Source organism: Triturus cristatus, chromosome 2_1, assembly GCF_964204655.1.
Source record: "Triturus cristatus chromosome 2_1, aTriCri1.1, whole genome shotgun sequence".
In the NCBI taxonomy this organism is placed as follows: domain Eukaryota; kingdom Metazoa; phylum Chordata; class Amphibia; order Caudata; family Salamandridae; genus Triturus; species Triturus cristatus.
Genome location: NC_140581.1, coordinates 1013855280 through 1013876639, shown reverse-complemented (window position 1 = coordinate 1013876639; position 21360 = coordinate 1013855280). Strand labels below are relative to the sequence as shown.

General features: G+C 42.9%; 1 protein-coding gene across 6 annotated transcripts in view; it reads left to right on the top strand.

Annotated features, from left to right (window-relative positions):
* Positions 1-21360, top strand: part of RIGI (RNA sensor RIG-I) — a 506425-nt gene that overhangs the window by 127242 nt on the left and 357823 nt on the right. For 3 of the 6 annotated variants that reach the window (XR_014970727.1, XM_085634940.1, XM_085634936.1), the window contains exon 5: positions 4197-4262. The exons of the other annotated variants lie outside the window; for them this stretch is intronic. Coding sequence is in view for 2 of the 3 variants with exons in the window: in XM_085634940.1 (XP_085491066.1) it covers positions 4197-4262 (66 nt within the window). In the remaining variant the exon portion in view is untranslated. The remainder of the gene's footprint in view (positions 1-4196; positions 4263-21360) is intronic. 6 annotated transcript variants of the gene reach the window in all.

Below are 21360 nucleotides of genomic sequence, written 5' to 3'. Positions count from 1 at the left end.
CAGTCTACCTTTTTCCCACCATATTTTTACTGCAAGCTTCAAATTCAACCAGGGCTTTCTTTTGGTACCAGGAATTGGGAATTTGCCATGGAGGTGAGTAAGGTTTTGGAGACCAAGACCAAGAAGCATTGCTTTCCTTGGGGATGTGGTGGTGAGGACTAAGAAAAGAGAGAACTTGCCACTCAGTTGCTTTGACCCAAAATGCAGTTTAATTGAATTTCTATTCATTTTTGACAAATTTGAATTTTCCATTCTGCTACTCGGCACTGGTGCGAAAGGGTCTATACAATGGCAGCTTCCCACCCCATTAGGAAGTGGTGTCCCTCCCCTTGTAGGCATCACTCTAGATCGATAGCGCTGCACATAAGGCCAAGAGTGGCCACTCCCCCAAGAGCCTGACTACCTAGCCTCCAAGAGCCTGACTACCTAGCCTACTAACATGTCAATGACAGGAGGCCCCACGCTTCCTCTTCCCTTCGCGGAACTCACACAAATCAGAGACCCAATGTCACTGGCTCACCGGAATCCTGCAGGGATCAATTTCACATATTGAAGTGAAGCTCTTATCTTCTGAGAGTTGCATGCATCAATAATGCACCAAACATGTACATACCTACATCAGAGACAAACATGGACACCATACCCATACATATATGATTGTCCCACCTCGCAAACACAAAGCTCAGTGCGAAATATTCCAAGGGTTACAGAAGAGTTAATAATGAAGTGGTATTTACTATAAAGAAGTGAGCCCCAGTCTTACCAATACGCTGGGGCTAATGGTTAATCCACCTGCCGTCACCTATGTAAATAACAACAAGGTTAATTGTGAGTATGCAGCTTAATTACAAATAGTTCTAGCAATACTAAGCGCTATAGTAAATCAGCCTCTTCTGAAATATGTTTATCGGCTGTAGATTCACCGCTTAATTTAAACCACACACTATTGGCTGCAAGCTATGTATAATGAAAATAACCAGATATGGATTTAAACATTCTTTTATTTATTGCTTTATTGTACATAACTCATGATGCCTACATGACATTTTCATAATTCAAATGGTTAGGCATTGACTCCTGGCCACCAGTCTAGGTGGCCAAGGGTCAATCCTTAACCAAGAAGGAAATAATTAATTTATTAAAATGACAAGGAGAGTATTGATACCTCCAGGACCAAGCCAATGATCTCCGACCACAAAAAGGGCCTCGTAATATTGTTTGGACCCAAAGCCCAAAAATATGTAAGGCTTCTAGTCTTACACCATACGACACTCTTGTCACAGTATGGATTTACAATGATTTGACAAGTCAAAGAAATTATAAATGTGATATGTTTATGTAATGTCTCAAGATTTTGTATGTACATGTCCTTTATGTTGATGTGTGTATAAGGATTTTTCCAAATGGTACATCATTTATCCTTTGTATATAAGTGAGTGTATTACGAGTGGTATTTTAAAAAAAGGAAAACATAATCCGTTACAAATACGTTTTTGTCATTTTATGTCCTGTGGGTATAACTGTATACTAATAATAGATATCAGCATTCAAGTTAAGAAAGTTGCACAAAGGTCGTAGATTAACAAATATGAGGAGTGAAGGAGCTTCTTTTTAAAGTATTTATGATCATGGTATAGGGGGTACCTTTATACACTATGAGAGTTTACTGATCCCAGCCCCCTAGGTCCATAACAGGATCACTCCTGTAAATTATATTTATCTTACCAATGGCATGTGACATCTGCACCACATTTTCCTTCAGTGTTCCCCATTTCATTAATTTTTGTAAATGTAATGAATCGATCACACGGTGGAAAATAATAAGGGCCTTATTACGAGTTGAGTAGTCTTCCTCTGGGACCGCCACCGCAGTGGTCCCAGGAGCATCACCAAGCCCATGGTTAACCCGCCTGCTGTTTATGAGTTAAATCCAGGGTGGGCTGGCGGTCCGGCAGCAGTGTCATGGTGGCGGGAATGTTAGGCTCCTAGGAGAGCCTGAACAGCCTACTCCAGTCGTGAGAGTGCCTGCAGCACGTACGTTCACGGTGTGGCATGCACCATGTCATGCATGCCACACAGTGCACCGACAAAGCTGCAATTGTAGATGGGCACAACATGTGCCCCGCCGCATGCATCCCCGTGGCCAGATTCACAAAGGAACCCTTTTAGAGCCTCCTTACTTGCATTTACGCCACCCTTTTCATAGCGGGTCCCTGCTATGAAATGTACGGTAAAATTGCAGCTCGTAATATGCTCATCGTTACTGGCATCAGCACTACCAGCATATTCAGCCTCTTTTAAGACCGCTGCCACAGCGGGATCCTGGATCCTGGCTGAGGTGGCGGTCTTGTGGAGGTCCCACCGCCACCATCGTAATACGGCAGTCAGACCTCCGAGGTGGTGGCGGTTGCACCACTACTGCGAGTACGGCAGTCCCAGGACCGCCGTACCCATAATAAAACCCTAAGTGTTTGCAATGTAGCATCATGTGTTTACAAGACTACTCCAAGGTAGGAGATTAAGCACTAAAGGTTTAAGGCACCATACAGCTTTAGAATCTGACTTACAAGTAATGATGCTCAAAAGGAAAATATAAATACTGATGTATTAGACTTAAACCAGCAAAAAATTAACCCTCAAGGTTTTCAGGCCATTAAACAACCTACACTTAAGATAAAGTGAGGCACCCCAATGCAATTAATGTCTTGAACTGAACTTTTGAAGAGAATTGGAAGAAGATTCTCTGAGGTTCCTAACCAAAACAGTTACAGTCAGTTGCTTTGTTATTACCTATGCCTTTTTAAATAATGTATATATTCTAAACACTTACTTCTTTTTATTTGTAGAAATCGTGTGCTATCTGTAAAATATAGTAGCACTGTGTAGCTGCTCACTAGAACTGCTAATGAAGTTGCTAGGTCAAAGGCTACAGACTGTAAACTTCTAGCTCAAACCTGAAGAGGTTTAACGCATGTTATAATTGGAGATAAAGCAGAAGAGCTGTTCTAAAGTTACTACAAACATACTTTTGCAGTCCTGTAGATGATGTGATATCTATCGCACCTTATAAAATCAGATTCCGCTGAGTTGGAGTTTATTGTGCGTGATACATATCACCCAATTACAAGTTTTTGGGGAATGCTGATGTTGTTGTTTACCACACCAAAATCCACATGTTCTGATTAATAGCAAGCATTTTTCCCCAATAAAGTTCGACAGGTTTGACCTTCAAATATTTATCACAGAAACAAAAAGATTTGTAGAGTAACAGCATTTACCCGTCACATATCGCAATTAACCTGGCCGCTCGTAATGAGGGCCATACAATCAAATGCTTTCTCATCACTTAGGAACTTTTATAGAAACTGTGTACTCCAAATGTTCAAGCTTTTCAACTTTTTGGGACATCATTTTTCAATTGTAAATGTTCCAGGATTCTTTTAAATTAGCAGGTTTTTATCTACTCACCATATGCTACAAAGCTGTGCTAAACATCGTCTTCATCAAAACTCCTCTGCAGTCCCAAAGTAATATTGAGAACGCAAATACATTTTTATATTTCATCTGTTCTTATTTACAACAAAATAGCTAACTACAGTTGTGTCACAACTTGAATTATGCTTTCACCCAGGCAAAAAATGTTAGTGTTAAATCTCTTGTATTAATATTTGTTTTCTTTGGGTTACACTACACTAGAGAATTAGTTTGAACCAGAATACTACAATAATGATTTGACTACTATACTACTTTATGTATTATGTAAGAGGTAAGTGCTACAATACATTTTTTTCAATTGCGTTGCCATACATTTAAAACAATTTCTACATTTTAATGTGCCCCATCAGTCATTTCCAATACCAAATATTAAACACATCACAATATCTAACTGAAGAACATCTAAGTGCCACAATTTACATTCATGCCGGTACATATAAACAAGTTACTTAATACTGTACATTAAATGTATATTAATTACAAGATATAAAAGGAACACTTTTTTCATGCAGTTTGCTAAATTAAATAATAAATATATGCCAATTTGTTACATCATCTTTAAAGTACTTCTCTTTATTTTGAGTATTCATCAGCACTAAAAAATGCTATCTCTACTAAACCCAAGTCACATTAATAATACTCCACAAAATACATTTTTCAGTTTTATTCCTACATTAACACCTTTATGTTCTTTCTCACAGGTACTACTGTAGTTAACACAAATTGGCCGTTATGTTTGGAAAGAAACACTCTTTGTACAAATACAGGTGAGTGCAAACCTATCACATTACATTTTATTTCATACAACATTATAAAATTCCCACTTTTAACGACAAGCAAATTCTGTAGGCATTTCTGATCTCCCTACATTTTTGGTCCTTCTTAACTCATCACTTTGTTTCTACCACACCTGTACTAATACATTTATTCAATTACTGAACTAATTTGTTGGTGATATTTCTGGCAGTATACTAATACTTCAGTGCTAATTTAACTATAACACTTGTGTATACATATACAACAGAATTGAACAATTACCTATAATACAACCAAATAAATATAATTATATAAATGTGTGCTGTTTATTTTTCAGCTAAATTGCCCATACCTATTTTTCCTACTGAACGTATAAAATGTAGCCTGATAAATGAGAAAAAAACACAATGTCCTCCGTAAACAAAGATGCAAAAGATACATCACAGTGAGCCACTCGTGTTGCTCTACAAAGACTATGGGGTCTATCAGGATGGCGGTCGGAAAACCCCCATGGTAGCGGGAAAACACCTCCCGCTAGGACTGCGGCATAACAGCCTGTCCAATTAGTATGCTCCGCAGTCGAAATTCGACCGCGGTGGTCGGGTCGCGGCTTTTAACATTGTGGCGGTTGCTGCTGCCAGCAGCACCGCCGCGATGTCCAAAAAGGCATGTCCAGCATAAACCCGCACTGCATGGCAGGCACTGCTCACTGCCTGCCACCTGGTACAGGGACATATAGGGGGTACCATGGGTACCCCCCAGTGCACCCACACCCCCCAAACACATTGGGGGCCCGCAATGGGCCCCCAGAGACATTCTCTGCATGCCTTTCCATGGAAGTTCTACCGCCGCTGAAAGGCAGGCTACCGCCGGCATCATAATCATGCCGGCAGAGCCTGGCCCTGCACCGGCCCCGTTTTAGTGGTCCAGCTCCGCCCTCCAGGCAAGCGTGCGGACTGCAACCGGCGGAAAACTGGTGGGCGGAAAATCTCACCGCCGCAGTCGTCACCACCATGCTAATGGGACCGGCGGTTTTCTGGGTTGCGATTGCGGGCGGACATCTGCCTGCCATCCTAATAGACCCCTATGTTTTTTCATAATAGTGATGCAATTTTTATTGCAAAGCAGTTATTGTTGTAATACTCATTAAACACTACAGATACGACAAGGTTGGGTGTCTGACTATTGTTTTTTATTATTGTACTTTTATTCAACATACACATCAGTATTCCTTGTAGTAGTCCAAAAACACTGAAAATATAATAAACAAAGCAAGCACATACTCTGCAATGCTATTTGTGCATGTTATTTTGTCATAATCACATAAATAGCTTCTTCTAAGAGTGCGCAATGACTTTTGCAGTTCATGAAAGTAGTTTTTGTATCCTTAAAAAGCATTTACTTACACAAGGGTATCATGTGAGTAAATTTCCTTTTAGGAAAAGGGAGTGGGCATTCCAGAGCAGGAATACCATTTTTTTAATGAATTCCCGCAAATGTACACAATTGTTGTTGTTCACGAATTTGTTTGCAAACCATTTTGACTCAGGGGATTTTCTCCTGTCAATTACGGGAAGGGAAAGAAAACACCCACAAAATAGGTGTGATTGTAGAGAAAGGAGTTTCTCCATGGGGAAAAGTATAGGCAAGGGAGAAGGGCTGTGTTCTGATGCCGAGCGTATGTGAGTGCCAGGGGTTAGCCATAGCACCGGAAAAGGATAATTTGTGCTCTATATGACAAATGTAATGCAACTTACATGATATACAAGGAACAATCTATTTCACTTATTACATTCCTAAATGAAATAATAAACACATGCCAATTTGTTACTTCCTTAATAAAAATAGATAACTTAGCTTAAGAACTATAGGTACCACATTTGCATTTTGAAAGTAATGCACACTATTTCAAAAGGGCACAGTGGTAACTACAGATTTGATTATTCACCAAATGGTACAAAAGTGTGCTAAAGATAGTCAATCTGCCTTTTAATTTCTCAGTATTCTATTTGGCTACTTAATTTTATCACGCAACTAGAGCAGTTACCAATTACAACAATGCTATGGCATATTTCTCTTTACTAATTACAAGCTATTTAACATTGCACCCACTAAAAGATGATTACAGACATAATCACACAAACACCTAACATACTTGGCTAACTAAATTACAAATGAAGTAGCTAAAACCCTGTATTTTTATTTCTAATCATTGGATATTGTATTTTTATTTTATTTACATTTTCAACATAGAGCATTTCTTTACAAGTATTGCTAAAGAAAACAGTACTATCCTTTATTTTCAATGGTAAAACGAGTCTCTTGTAACAGAATATTCTCAGCTGTTTGTTCCAAGATTCTCCTGAATGTATGTCACGTCCTTCAATCTTTACATTGCCCATTCATAATTTAAATAAACACACACGTATCTTTTCTTTTTTTCCCCAAATTTTCCATTTTATAGTGTTTATTCCTGTGTCCCTCTCCCACCCAACTCACTTAAACTCTCTGGAAAGCAGAAGGGTGCATTTCACTCTCTTCTACTTGCAATGTGATCCCCAGCATTCTGTTGGAGAGGATGGCCAAGCAAGGACTCCCATGACATTCTCATCTCTCTTGTAAGTGAATATATAAGTGTAAGTATGCTTTGTCTGTCTTCATTTCCTTATCTTTTTCCCCCTCCATCCTTAACATTACCCATGCTCAACTTCAGCCCATGTTCATATATTCCCAGGCTTCGTCTTCAAGTTTCACTCAGACTCCCTTAGTGATGCCACAGCCAAGATTATTTTGTTACATAAAAGTTACCTTACTATTGTAAATAACAAAGAATTCCTGGGTAAACAAGGGCCAAAATTCCAATGCTACGGCCATAGTGAGCTGGTTTGCAATAATTGTGAGAAAAAATAATTGTGGCGGGTCCAGAGGGTAAGGCAAGGCCAAAAAAAAGATGACATTTTTTACTGCTGCTCAAGGATAGTGAAAACGTGCAGGTGGAAGCTTTTACAGCCTGATTAACCTGATTACAGATACTTCACATCAATTAGAATATTTACTAATGGAACTGAGAGACTTCCCACCATCACTTTTCTTGAGTAAAGTCTCCTAAGCAGTAAGATAGGATATCCCTAGAAAGGGTGGGGACAAACAGATGAGGTTCATGTGTGAGGAGTACTAGATCCTTATTGCACAAACAACTATGACCTGGTGGATAGCTGGCTATTACTTCATCCATATAACCTAGGCTTTCCATTTTTAAATGTCAGGAATACCACAGTTAGGTCCATATGAACTATGTTATTTTGCCTGGAAATATTAAAAGCTTAGAAGCTGAAATTATCCTTTCAGATCACGCTCCTATTCACTTGATTCTCCATTAGGCAGCAGTGTTTTGTGATAATCACAAACACTGGAAGTGAGATATGTCAGATATAGCAGAGGAAACAAAGCAAAGTGAGTGCAAAAACCTGAATAAATATTTCTTTGAGTTACACTCTCAAACGTCTAGTGAAATTATGGTCTATGAAGCTATAAAGCTTACCTTTAAGGATTCTGAATTGCAGTAAAATTAGAATTAATTAGTTGATTCACAAACAAATACCTATATCCCTGATTGCGGAAAATATAATTAAATTACGCTGTCTGAGGGAAGACATTATAAGACATATTAAGAATAAGGAGTGAAAGAGAAATACTAAAGGGTGATTTAAAGTTTGGTGGAGAGATTATTCAGTCGCAACGGTGACAAAGTACCCTCTCTACCAAACTGTCAGTCCACCTACCTAATTTATAGGCAGACAGGCCAAAAGTATATAGACGACGGACCCTACGTGTGGAGGATAGTCATCAGCCCACCGGGCCTATTTAGAATGGGCAGTCAGATGACTTTTTCAGGGGTGAGGGACAGCAAAAGAAAATACAAATAAGGACCCCCATAAGATGGGCTGAAACTCCATGGTGTGGGGCTGATTAGTTTTACTTTGTCAAAAAACAAACCCCGCTTCGGGAGTTTGTTTTTGAAAAAAAAAAAACTTTGTAAAAGTTTGATGGATGGCCTTCCTGTTTGATAGAGCCATCCGTCAAACTTTACAGCATTGTCAGGAACTGCTGTGACCACCGTTCCTGCTCATGTTTAGAGGTGTCTACAGGCGGTAATAACCTCCTCCATCCTGAAAGAGTAGCCTTCGACTGTCATAATCTAAATCAGCCCCATGATCAGCAGGCACTCTTCGAAAAGTCATTTGCAGAGGACACCAAAACAGGTAGATTCTTAGCCTTGAAATGAAAAGCTAGACTTATATTTACGTAAGAGAATAAAGAATACAGAGAACGGCATGTTAGATGAGGAGCATGCTATGATGAATGATGTTTTCCTGAAATATTACCAAGACTTTTGTAAGAAGAAATTAGAATCTTTTTGTAGTAGTACATGTGTCTTTATGTGTAACGGAGGCCTTGATAGATTGGCAACTGAAGAGTGATCTTGATTATCTTATTTAATCCTATTCAGGAGGAAGAACTAAGGAGGGCTGTTATGTCTCTTCTATCTGGTATAGCTCTTGGTGAAGATGGACTCCCTATCAAAATATATAAAATTCTTATTACATTGTCTACTTTATTATGAAAACATATTCAATGTTCATATATTTCGCACTGAGCCCGCTCCATCGTTCGGTAAAGGGAAGCTGATCATATTCCCTAAATTCCAAACATTAAACTATCCACAGGCCTATGAATCACATCAGCCAATCACCTTTTCGAACTCCTATTCCAAGTTCTTCATGAAAGTCTAGTCAATGAGCTAGGCAGGCATTATCCTCAGACTTTTCGAGCCAAGTTACATGACTTTTGTACCTGGACACCTTCTCGCTTCCAGTATCTCCTATCTAAAGGAGGCTGTGGATTTCAATAAGAAGAGAACTAACCCTTAGCTGTCTGGTTCTTGGATGGTGAGAAATTCTTTGAAATGCTGAACTGCAAATATCTGATGGCAGTTTTATAGAAAAAAAAATTATCACCTCAGTTCACCCGGGTTAAAACATGTTTGAATGGGGTACCAGACAGGGATCCCCTCTGGCATTGCTATTATTTTCAGGGGTCTTTTGCCCTCATTATTAAAGTCCTGTACCAGTCCAGACATATTAAATACATCCGAAATAAATTGCCAGATGTCTTTTATGATCTCCTATTCCCATACAATCCAGCATCTGTTTAGGTGTAATCGTAGGACTTTTTTTAACTTGCCATCTCCTTTGCTTCAGACCAAGTCTCTAGGCAGTGCCAGAAACTGGCTTTCTTGTATGGAAAGCACTTTCCATCTAACATGTAGGTAAAGTAAACTTCCTTCAGCCAATCCATAATCATTGGGGAGTTAGGGATCACCCACCTTTTACAAATCTCATATCTTGCAGGCAACTTTAAACAGAACATCAGTTTCAATTCCAGCAGGCCAATGCCAAAAACTATAAGAGCTGGACTTCCCTAAATGGGTTGACGAAATATCAGAGATAGCTCTCTACTTACTTCCTCCCACAGAAGATATCAGAACAGAACAACTCACAAACACATGAAGATTGTCAACTGTGGGAAGGTTGTATCTCTTGCTGAGGACCACAAGCAGTTTCTTCAATTTGGATAGTTTTTGCAGAGTTGAGTAAATCCTATGCAGAGTGAAAAAGGGTGTCTTTTTTAGTGTGACAGAAATAACAGCATGCTAGCAGCTTAAAGATACTTGCTATATGTTCTCTAGCTCATGCTCCTGGAAACATCCTTTTCAGGTCGGAAACAGTGGTTTGATCTCATTATCTTCACAATGGAAAGGGTCCATACCATTTCAATACATTATTCTTCGTAGTATTAACTTCCTGTATCTCTGACTCTACAGTCTTAATGTCTTATTGTCTCCAATTTTGTGTAGCAAACCAGGATGATAGCTGAAGTTATTTAAACCTCGAGATTTTATTGGCTATCTTCTCCAAGAAGGTATTTTACAATCCATCATTATATAGCATATCTCTTCAACATACTATTTCTGCCTCCTTTAATGGGATTCTTAATTTATCCTTCATACACCTGGATGTACTTGTGATTCCCAGATCGGAGCCATGTTCTATAACTTGGGTTTCTCCATATTTCTCTAATATCACACTGTGCAGTGGTACTTGCAGAAAGGATTTTATAAACAAAATTTGTAAGGTATTTTGGAGCTCTAAATGTATACAGAAAGAAATTTGCCTTATTGATGCTTTCCAGGATAGCTTTAATGTTAAAACTACACTCGATTGATTGGAATGGATCATAAGCATCCTACAGTTTGTTAACTGAAAGACCCAACAGACAAAATCTGATAGTTACACACTCCCTTTCTCTTGTTTTTGTATCCTTTTTCACTCAAAGGAATAATTAAATAGAAAGAATAGTTTGCGTAGCAGATGCATCTTGACCGGGTTCACTGGCCCATGTATTGTTGTCACTTTTTAAAAAACAATATCTATTTTTGAACAATTTTGATTTGAATTTGGGTTTAAATATTATTAGTGTTCTAGGTGATGATGCCCTCTGATTTCCACACAATTATTTCTACCCACCAAATATGAGCCCCATGTTGTAACCACTGTCTTTGTTTATAATTTAATTGGTAACCTGAAAAGATTCCAAACTTGTGGGTATTCTCCTTAAAATAAATCATCGGCATATACAGCAATTTCTTTCTGATATTCCTGGCATATAAAAGATACAATATTGGGATCTTGCCTAATTATTTGTGCCAGATGTTCTATGTAAAGATTAAACAGGAGAGGTGATAAGCGGCAACCCTGTCTCATTCCCCTTTTGTTAAACCCTTTTCTGCTGTCAGGTTTCTGTGGATTAATAACTTTACACTATGTGCTTTATAGAAAGCTTATATTGCCTTAATGAAATCTGTGCCAATTCCAAAGGTAGCTTAAACATTCCAATAGATATATCAGGGCGAATCTGTCAAAAGCCTTAGCTGCATTCAGCATAATTATTGCTGAATGTGTCATATTTGTTTCTACCAGGTCAACTGAGATGAACAGGAAATACATGAGACTGCGTAGGTATGTCCCAGAATATTTTTTTTTTATCATTCTGTATCAATTATTGTTATTACCACAACAAGCACTTTAGCAAATATACCTGAGAAAACGTGTGTTTAAAAGTGAAATACTTATGTAGAATTCACACATCTTGGGGTATTTGTCAGCTTTATGATTATGGGTTATAGTGGCTTCTTCAAACGCATTAGTATCTGATATCCCTTTCATAGGATTCCGTTAAATATTTGTTTCCATAGTGGATTATGACCTCTTGTGTTTTTAAAATATTTTCATAAACTTCTCCTAGAATATCATCAAGGCCTGCCGCTGTGCCATTTTTGAGTCTCATAACAGTACTTTGAAACTTCACTTCTGAAATATCCAAATTAAACGTTTTTTGCTGACCTGTATCCATTCTGGGTAATTGCTTATCTTGTATCAACCTATTGATTTTGGTCAGATCTGCTTTTATCTCCTCCTGATACAAATCTTGAAAGAACTCGAAAAAATGTTGATACCTAAATTACTAATTAGTTCCTTTCCTGGCTCATAATGTGTATGCACTTGATGTACTTTTCGGTCTTCTCTACTTTAGTTTTACAGCCTAACATCTTTCCGCATCTTTTTCCATATTCAGAATGTGTTAACCTACTAACTCCCAGTGCGCTTTACAGTTCTGATTCAACCTTACTGAATGTGTTCTTGATTATTTCTAGCTCTTTAACCTAGCATCAGTCTTTCTTGTGCAAGATCCTACTCCTGTAGTTTAGTTTTTAAGTCCTGAATCTTCTGTACTGTCAGATGTTTTTCTCATTGTTTTGCTTTAATCTCTTACAATTTGTAATGACTCCTCTCAGAAAAGATTTATATTTGCATTTTGTATAGAACGTCTATCATTATATATTTCACAAGAATCATATGTCAGGGTTAGTCCTGATATTCCTTATATATTAATATTGACTGTATACTAATGGCTCTTCTCTCTTTCGTACACCAAATCAAAAGATATTAGGACAGAAGTGAATAAATGAATGAAAGACATTTATAAAGTGCATGTCTACCCCAACAGGAGAGTCCAAGTGCAAATCAGTCCATAAAACTCCCAAAAAGTCACAGTGGCTCAGAACCAAGGCCAACTGATCTAAAAAGCCAAGTTGTAAGGCTCTTCCGGAACAAAGTTTCTGAATTGACTAGCTTCAACTGATGCAGAAGAGAGTGCCACAACTTTGGTGCGAGGAAGCCAAAAGAGCTCCCCCTGATCCAAGCTCTTTTCACTCGGGGAACCTGCACTAATAAAGCATCAGAGGACCTAAGACGTCTAGAAGGAGAATAGGGAGAAATAAGAGAATGCAAGTATGCTGTGCCTGTCTTCCTAAAAAACTTGTAACAAAAGACCAGGGCTTTAAAACAAGCAGTTTCTTCATCGGGAGCCAATGAAGTGTAGAAAGTGTAGAGCTCATTGATGCCCATCTAGGAAGTTTTAACAAGAGCCGGGCTGCAGAATTCTGGACCTGTTGAAGCCTCCTAAGCCTGAACTGAGAGACCCCGAGATAAAGAATGTAGCAGTAATTCAGATGTGAAATCACTGCCGCTTTGATCACTGTCTTCTGGGCAGATGCAGGGAGCGGATTGATGATGTTCTTAAGAGACTTCAGGATGCCAAAACATTTACCTGCTAAAGTCATAATTTGGCTATCATAGTTGAGATGTTCGTCAAACGAAATGCCTCAATTTTTAATTTTAGGCTTTGGGGAAGGGAAGGAATCAAGTGATGCGGCCACCAATCAGAAGACCAAATTGAGTGCTGCCTTCCGAGAATGAGGACTTCAGTCTTGCCTGCGTTTAATTGCAATCAATTGAGGTCCATCCATTGCGCTGCCTCAGTAAGGCAGGCCCTCAATGACGCAGCCGCATCACAGAATTCTGTGACAGGGTGATAATCAGCTGTGTATCGTCGGTGTATGAAAGAATCAGAAAACCATGACGCATGACGATATCAGCCTTGGGGCGCATTTACAAAATGAAAAGGGTAGGCTCAATGATGTGCCCTGTGGCACCCCCTTGGGCCAGTGGAAGAGTCTTAGAGTGGAAAGGCTCCAGCAGGACTTTAAAGGTGCTGCCCTGCAGAAAAGAAGGCAGCCTTCCCAAGGCCTTGTAACCAACCCCGTAATCCCACAACCAGTAAGTGGGCGTGGGTTACGGTGTTGAACGCCGCACTCCGATCCAGCAGGAACAAAGTTGCTGTGTCACGCCTAAGTCCTCCTTAAAAATGATCACCAATCTGCTTTATTGGATGAGATGACACATATGATCCCCCATTGAACAGAAAGATACTTGAAGATACCAAATTAAGGGAAATTAACAGTTATAAAAATAATCCATTAGTGCCTTTTAACCAAAACTAGAAATAACTTTGAGATCTAAGAACACACACCTTTATCAAATGTTGGGCAAATACATGATTGCTTTACCACAGCGTCATTTTTTGTTCCAGTATTATCTGTTCCTGATTTGTTTTTGATTATGTACTTCCACTCTATTTTCCAATTTTCCTTTTCCTGTTTTCTTTATAAAAAAGAATGTTGTACGATGGTAATATATCAACACAAAAAGATGATGGACGGAATGCTGAACATGGTCAATCATTCACCCCCAGTCACACATCTGGGTTAAATCCGTTGTTTTTTTGCTCACTGTTAGACCTGGCACCTTGGCGTGAGTTTCCCTTCCACTTTTTGATGGTGTGCCTCGATTGTTTTGCTGGTGTTGTCCGCTCAGGGCACTGCGCCACGGCTAATCCGTGCCGCAGTGCAAGTGCTCCCTACGTAAAGTGTACCTGTAATTGATGTTCCTGATTGGTTTATTGGATTCACTGTCAGTACCCAGTAAAGTGCACCAGGGGTGCCAGGGCTTGTGAATGCCAATGCTGCTGGTGGGCTTGCAGCGCTGGTTGCGCCACCCACAGAAAGCGGCCTTGTAAAGTGTGTCTAGGGTCTGCCACCGCAGACCCTGTGCGCGGTCCGGGACCGTCGCGCTGACTGCGCAAGTGCCCCCACTTGCCAGTCCCTAAACCTTCCCTTACCTACATATTAGCCACCCCTCTGGTAGGCCCAAGGGCAGGGTGCATTGTAGGCATAAGGTAGGACATGCCCTGATGTGTGTGGCATGTCTTAGTAGTGAATTACAGCCCTTTCCGTTCTTCACTATTGAAGGCTACCTGCTCTCCATAGGCCAGAATGGGCTGCTGGGATCACGCCAACGCTGTGACCCCAGTGGACTCAGAGAGCATGGTAGAGTGTCAAGTTTGGTATGCCTGAACTCAGAATAATAAAATACTTCTTGTAGTCAAGTTTATTTTAATATCCTGGGTTTGTAAATACTACTTTTAGAAAGTTAGTATTTACTGACCTGACCATCTCAGTCCGCCTCTGCTGTGTGTATGTGTTCTGCCTGGCAACAGTAAGGAGCAGGGTTGGGGAATCCCCAGAGACAGGTTGGCTGCCAAGTGGTGGGTAGAGAGATTACACCTGGATGGGTGGGAGGAGTACACCTTGACTCTTGAATAGACCTGTGCTCTGCCACCACAAAGCCGGCGCCACCCCCTGTGGGGCGGCTGATGTCTCTGCCCTGCTGCTGAAAGGAAAGAGCAGAGTCACCATAACAAAGTGCTCCAGAACTGGACTGAGCCAGGCCCAGGCCCCCTGGCGCTAAAGAACAAAAGAATCATGGTATAAAAGTAGGAGCCTGGCTCCTAAGAAATCAGAATCCTGTTTACCACAAAGAACCTCTGCCCGACTAGAAGGAGAAGGAGACGCTGGAGGAGCTGGCCTGCTGCCTGCCTTGCTGAGAAAGGAGAGGAAGAGACTTACTGAAAAGACTTTGCTACTTTGTGCTTGAACATTCTCCAAGGGCTTGATCTGAGCTTGCCCCCTGAACTGAACCCCAGGAACAGTGGGTTCTTTGTGCTTCTTGCTCGTCCTCCAATTCGAGCCGTGTGTGCATCCCGCTGGAAAAGAGACTGCGCCCCTCATCGCCCCTCCTAGGGCCGTGACACCCAGAAGCTCGCCTGCCTCAAACCCGTGAGAGCCCCGCTCCGTCCCGAGCCGCTCTCTGTCCCCGGGCCAGGCCGCCTGCATCCCTGTCACCGCCTGCCACTGGAGCGCGCTGAACGCGCTATCACCCCTCCTGCCGGAAGCCGTCCGACGACTGTGATCTACGCCGGGTCATGCAGCTGCACTGACCGTGCCCTGCGACCCCGCTTCGCTATCCCCGGACATTTCAGGCCGCGCCGCCCCCGCTGTGGAGACCCTCCTGCACCGCCGTGCTAAAGGGTCGCTGGCCGCGCCTGCCTACGTGCCCACACCTGCTGATTGAGGACCCAAGAACACTTCCCAAGCTGAGAGTCGCACCGACCTGTGCCGACTCTCCCCATCACGAAAGAAGCTCCAGTATCGGGCTCGGGGCCCGCAACGCCTTATTTCCCCGTTCGCAGGAACCGATCTCTGTGAGTACTGGAACTACAAGTAAAGAACCTACGAACTATCCATTTGAAACTACGAACCAAGAACATTTGCCTGCTGTATAACCTGGTGGCCTAGCGAAAACGTTATTGGTCTTGTGATAAGTCTGTTGAGATATATATACCTTATTTTTACATAAAGAATCGTATTTTTATATATATCCAAGTCTGGTGTCCGTTTCTGGGGGGATTGATGTATTTACTGTGTGTACGATTGTAAGTGCTTAACCAACAACGCCTGAGGAATCGCCTTGGCTGCTCACGCCACGCACCTAGAGGGTGAGCAAGGGTCATTCGCGAGGGGTTATCCTGCGCCCTGACGTGGAGGAGAGGGTTCCTGCTTGACACAAGGGCAACCTTGCGCCAACCAGAGATCCCCGACTCTAACATTGGTGGCAGCGGTTGGGATTTCGGATTTGCACTTATAATTTGCATACAGTGAATTATTAATCACCAGATAGTGAGAGCAGACCAAATAACGCAGCCACAGGTTTTCATTTGTTGAACTTTGTTGAGACATCTGCCATTACTGCAACCATGCCTGGCTCACACTCCGCTGGAAGAGCACTCTCTGTGATTTCTGGAATAGATGAGGTGGATTGGGAGAGACTGGAAGGCTACACGATAGAGCAATTGAAAGGCTACAGTGTAAAATTCCGAGTCCCCCATGCTGGATTCAAGAGGAGAACCCAGTACGCCAAGGCGCTGAGAGCCTGGAAGGAGTCACGAGACCCACGGAATGCGGGGGACATCGTTCCACCCGACAACCTTGAGGAGCCCAGCAGGGTCCGGTCGCCAGAGGAGCTGGCAGACAGGGCAGCAGACAGGGCGCATGCAATGGAGATGGCAAAGTTGGCAGGACAGATGGAAATGGAAAAGCAGAAGTTGGCCCTGGAGGCACAACAACGCCAAATGGATCATGATATCAGATTGAAGGAGTTGGAGCTGAAGGCGAAAAGTTTGGACACCGCTCCTTCTGGTGGCAGCACTCCACCAGCGCAGGTAGAGTCCAAGGTGTACATCCCCAAAGATGTAGTAAAGGAGTATTTTAGAAAGGATGACATAGGGCAGTGGTTTAGGGCCTACGAGGTGGCCATGTCCTCACACCGGGTCCCTGAGAAAGACTGGGGAGCGGGGTTGTGGGGAAGGTTCCTTGCTGAAGGGCGTGACACACTGTTAGATTTACCCTTAGATCTCCAAACCTCATACCCCCACATGAAGGAAGCTTTAATGACCAGGTATGGGTTAACTCCGGAGCTATATAGACAGCGGTTCAGGGAGACGAAGAAGATCCCTGAGAGTACGTATGTGGAGTATGTGACCTTTTTCTGCAGAGCGCTGGATGGTTGGGTGAAGGGTAGCAAAGTGAATGATTATCAAGGGCTGCTTGATTTAATTGCATGGGAGCACTTGTCCAGTCAATGTTTTCCTGAGCTACGCCAGCACCTGATTGATAGCAAGCTGTCCAACCCGAGGAAGCTTGCTGAGGAGGCGGACCGCTGGCTCAGCACCAGGGTCCACAAGGGTCAAGTGGGAGACTCCGCCAAAGGTGGGCAGGGTCCCCAGCAGAAGAGTGGGGGGGACAGGGGTAAACAGAAGGGGTTCCAAAAAGGCCCCCAAAGTAATTCCCAAGGGAACCAGCAGAAGGGTTCTCAGCCTCCCCCACCCCCGCAGCAGAACGGGGCCCCGACAGGTAGACCTGTTCCAAAGGGGCCCTTCAATTGTTATAAGTGTGGTGACCCGGGTCACATTGCCTCTGATCCTAAGTGTCGCCTGTTTGGTAAGACCGCACCCACTGGTGCTCCACCCCGGCAAGTAGCTAGTGTTAACTTTGGGGAGGAAGTAGCAGTCCAGGAGGGTGGGGGTCCCGGGCAGATGACCCTAGTCTCGCTAGGAGACAGTGAGATGGTCCCTGTAACCTACCTGCCCTCTAACACTAAGAAATATGGGCAAGTGGTGACCATCAATGGAAAGAAGGTTGAGGCTCTTAGAGATACAGGAGCCAGCGTGACCTCGGTGAGGCAACACCTGGTGTCTCAAGAGCAAATTGTACCCAATGCCTACTGTAGGGTTGTCAATGCTGACAACGTAGAGAGTCGTTGTCCAATGGCTCAAGTTCCCTTTGAGTGGGGGGAGGTCTCTGGTACTCTACAAGTCGCTGTGAGAACTGACATGCCTGTAGACTGTCTGCTAGGGAACGACCTGGAGAGTTCCCCTTGGGAAAAGGTGGAGAAGACCACGCATCTGAGGATGGTGGGTCTACCCGACTGGGCGTGCGTGACCACCCGGTCCATGGCAGCCAGTAGGGGTGTTGAGAGGGTCCTGGAACCTGAGGGAGAGGTCCAGGGACCGGCCTTAGGGAGAAGGCGCGGGAGGCGCGGGAAACCGGCCCCCGAAGTTCCCACGGCCCAGGAGGAAGTAGACCCTGAGGGGGATGCTCTGGAGCCTACCGGGGAACAGATTGCCGAACTGGGAGATCTGCCTGAGCTGACCCATTGGCAGCAAGAAGGAGGTCCCTCCAGGGAGGAATTCTGCAGGGAGCAGAAAGAATGCCCTTCTCTCGTAGGTATGCGGCAACAGGCTGCAGACCAGGCCAATGGTGTTCAGGCCAAAACACACTACGTGTACTGGGAGAGTGACCTCCTGTATTCCGAGCCTAAGGCTGCTGAACCTGGGTCAGCCCGTGTGCTGGTGGTACCCCAGAAGTTCAGAACCTTCCTACTGGGGCTGGCTCACGATGTGCCTTTAGCAGGACATTTGGGGATGGACAAGACCTATGACAGGCTTGTCACCCACTTTTACTGGCCCCAAATGCACAAGAATTCCGATTCCTACTGCAGAACCTGTCAGACTTGCCAGGCAAGTGGTAAGAGCGGAGGGAAGCACAAGGCTCCTCTGCAACCTTTCCCTGTGGTCGGTACGCCATTCCAACGAGTGGGTATTGACATTGTGGGGCCTCTGGACCCCAAGACAGCCCTGGGCAACAGGTTCATCCTGGTCTTGGTGGACCATGCCACCCGGTACCCTGAAGCCATCCCTCTGAGGACAGTGACGGCCCCCGTGGTGGGACGGGCACTGATGGGGATTTTCTCCCGAGTGGGATTCCCTCTAGAGGTGGTGAGCGACAGGGGGACCAATTTCATATCCACATATATGAAATCCCTGTGGAAGGAGTGTGGGGTAACTTACAAGTTCACCACTCCTTACCATCCCCAAGGAAATGGGTTGGTTGAGAGATTCAACCGAACCCTCAAAGGCATGATCATGGGCCTGGACGGTCCAATGAGGCGTAAGTGGGACGTCCTCTTGCCATGCCTGCTCTTCGCTTACCGAGAGGTGCCACAGAAGTCTCTAGGGTTCAGCCCCTTTGAGCTTCTGTATGGTCACCCGGTAAGAGGACCTCTGAGTTTGGTGAAGGAAGGCTGGGAGCAATCTCCCAGGAAACCTCCCCAGAATGTATATAGTTACATGCTGGCCTTCCGAAACCAGACTCGGCGTTTCAGGCAACTTGCTGAGGCAAATCTGGAAGCCAGCCAGGAGGAGATGAAGCGGTGGTACGACCGGAATGCCACTCTGGTAGAGCTTCAACCTGGACAAAAGGTGTGGGTCTTGGCCCCAGTGGAGCCGTGTGCACTTCAGGATAAGTGGACAGGTCCATTTGAGGTTGCGGAGCGCAAAAGTCCTATCACCTACTTGGTGGACATGCAGACTCCCAGGAACCCTTTGAGGGTCCTACATGTTAACCGCCTTAAGCCCCACTTAGAGAGGACCGAAGTGGGCATGCTGCTGGCCACTGATGATGGAATGGAAGAGGAGACCGAGCCTCTTCCTGACCTCTTAGTGGCCTCTGAGAAAGATGGGTCAGTGGATGGAGTTAACCTCTCACCCACCCTGACGCCCGAACAACAGGAAGACTGCCGCCACTTGCTGGGACAATTTTCCGACCGATTCTCCCTGGTTCCTGGTGTCACAGATTGGTGCGTCCATGATGTGGAGGAGAGGGTTCCTGCTTGACACAAGGGCAACCTTGCGCCAACCAGAGATCCCCGACTCTAACACTCACCATGCCACCCCTATTCAGACCCAGCCATATGCAAATCAGTCTTGACTCTGCTCCCCATGGGAACAGTCCAGGCCGAACTGCCAAGCCAAGTCTTCCCTGGACCGGAAACAAGCATCCTGGGACCGGTTTCGGGGGTTTAAAATATTTCAGCAATCCGTCCACCATCTTGTTGTGTTTGATACAATGGTAATATCCAGCAGGAAAAAGAACACTGTGTAACTTTTATGCAATCCTTAGAACTAATGCAATTATTCCTTCATGCTATAAAAGTATATGCAAGCAATTAAAATACAAAAAATGTAGCTAACCAAACAATGCAGATAGAAGATAGCATTTCTGATTCGTAATATGTCACATAATTACTTTAAAAATATTATTATTAAACTAACTCAGTCCCATATTTTGCTTTTCTTTCAGATTCAAGTGCAATTAATGCTGAAGGAACTTCTCAAAACAACAGTTTTCACAGCAACAAAGGGTGAATGAAAATCCATCTATTTAAACCACAATTAACTTTTAGTACTTTATAAGTCATTATAATAAAAGCATAGCATTCCCAATACGCAAAGACTCTCATAGAATTAGTCCAATAAATCTAATGGGCCCGGTAATGTGAATTACCAACCCATTGATATTATCAGCTGTGGTGCTCCACAAAGAAATTTTAGCTGCTAAATTGAGTCAAAATCTCAGTGTGAAATAGCATCTGAAATATCCATGTGAAATAAAGGGGGGAAACATGCAGAAATCGGCGTGGAGACACGGATTCCCACATGTTATTCCCCAAACCCATGTACTCTCCTCTGTTATTCTCTGTCCTCTGAATTATTAGGACCCCTGCTAACAGTAATTTCTTGGATGAGGGAATAACAGAAAGTTCCAGGCCACTGATAATGAGGGCCTAACTTATTTATACTGTATTTATGTTAAATACGTTTACTAACTTCAGTAACATTGCATATATTACTTTTTGTATTGATGTTGTTTTGCCTCATTGCATTGTACACTATTTTCCACAGTTACGTGCATCATTAAAGTACCATATCAGCCCAAATCCAATATTCTGTCATTTAATATACTACAAATACGTAATATTATGGTAATACCATTTAAAGTATCTTTATAGCCATTACTAAATATTAAAAAGAGTTTTACAATAGCAATCTTAATATCTCTTATTATCTATTTTTTACAGAGCAATTAATACAAAGTACACATCAACAACAAAGGTTTGTAGTGAGTCATATCATAGTTAACAATTCATAATTGTTCTTTTTATATCTACTTGTATAAAATAATATCATTTAATACATCTAGGGAAACTAGAATGCACCCAATAAAAACCATTAAGTATACAGGCTGAACATTTTCAACAAAATAAAAAGGAAAAGTATATGTACCACATTTTATATTTTCAATTCTTACGCAGGTTTTCAAACCTGTACTTGGATTAAACATCATGCACCTAT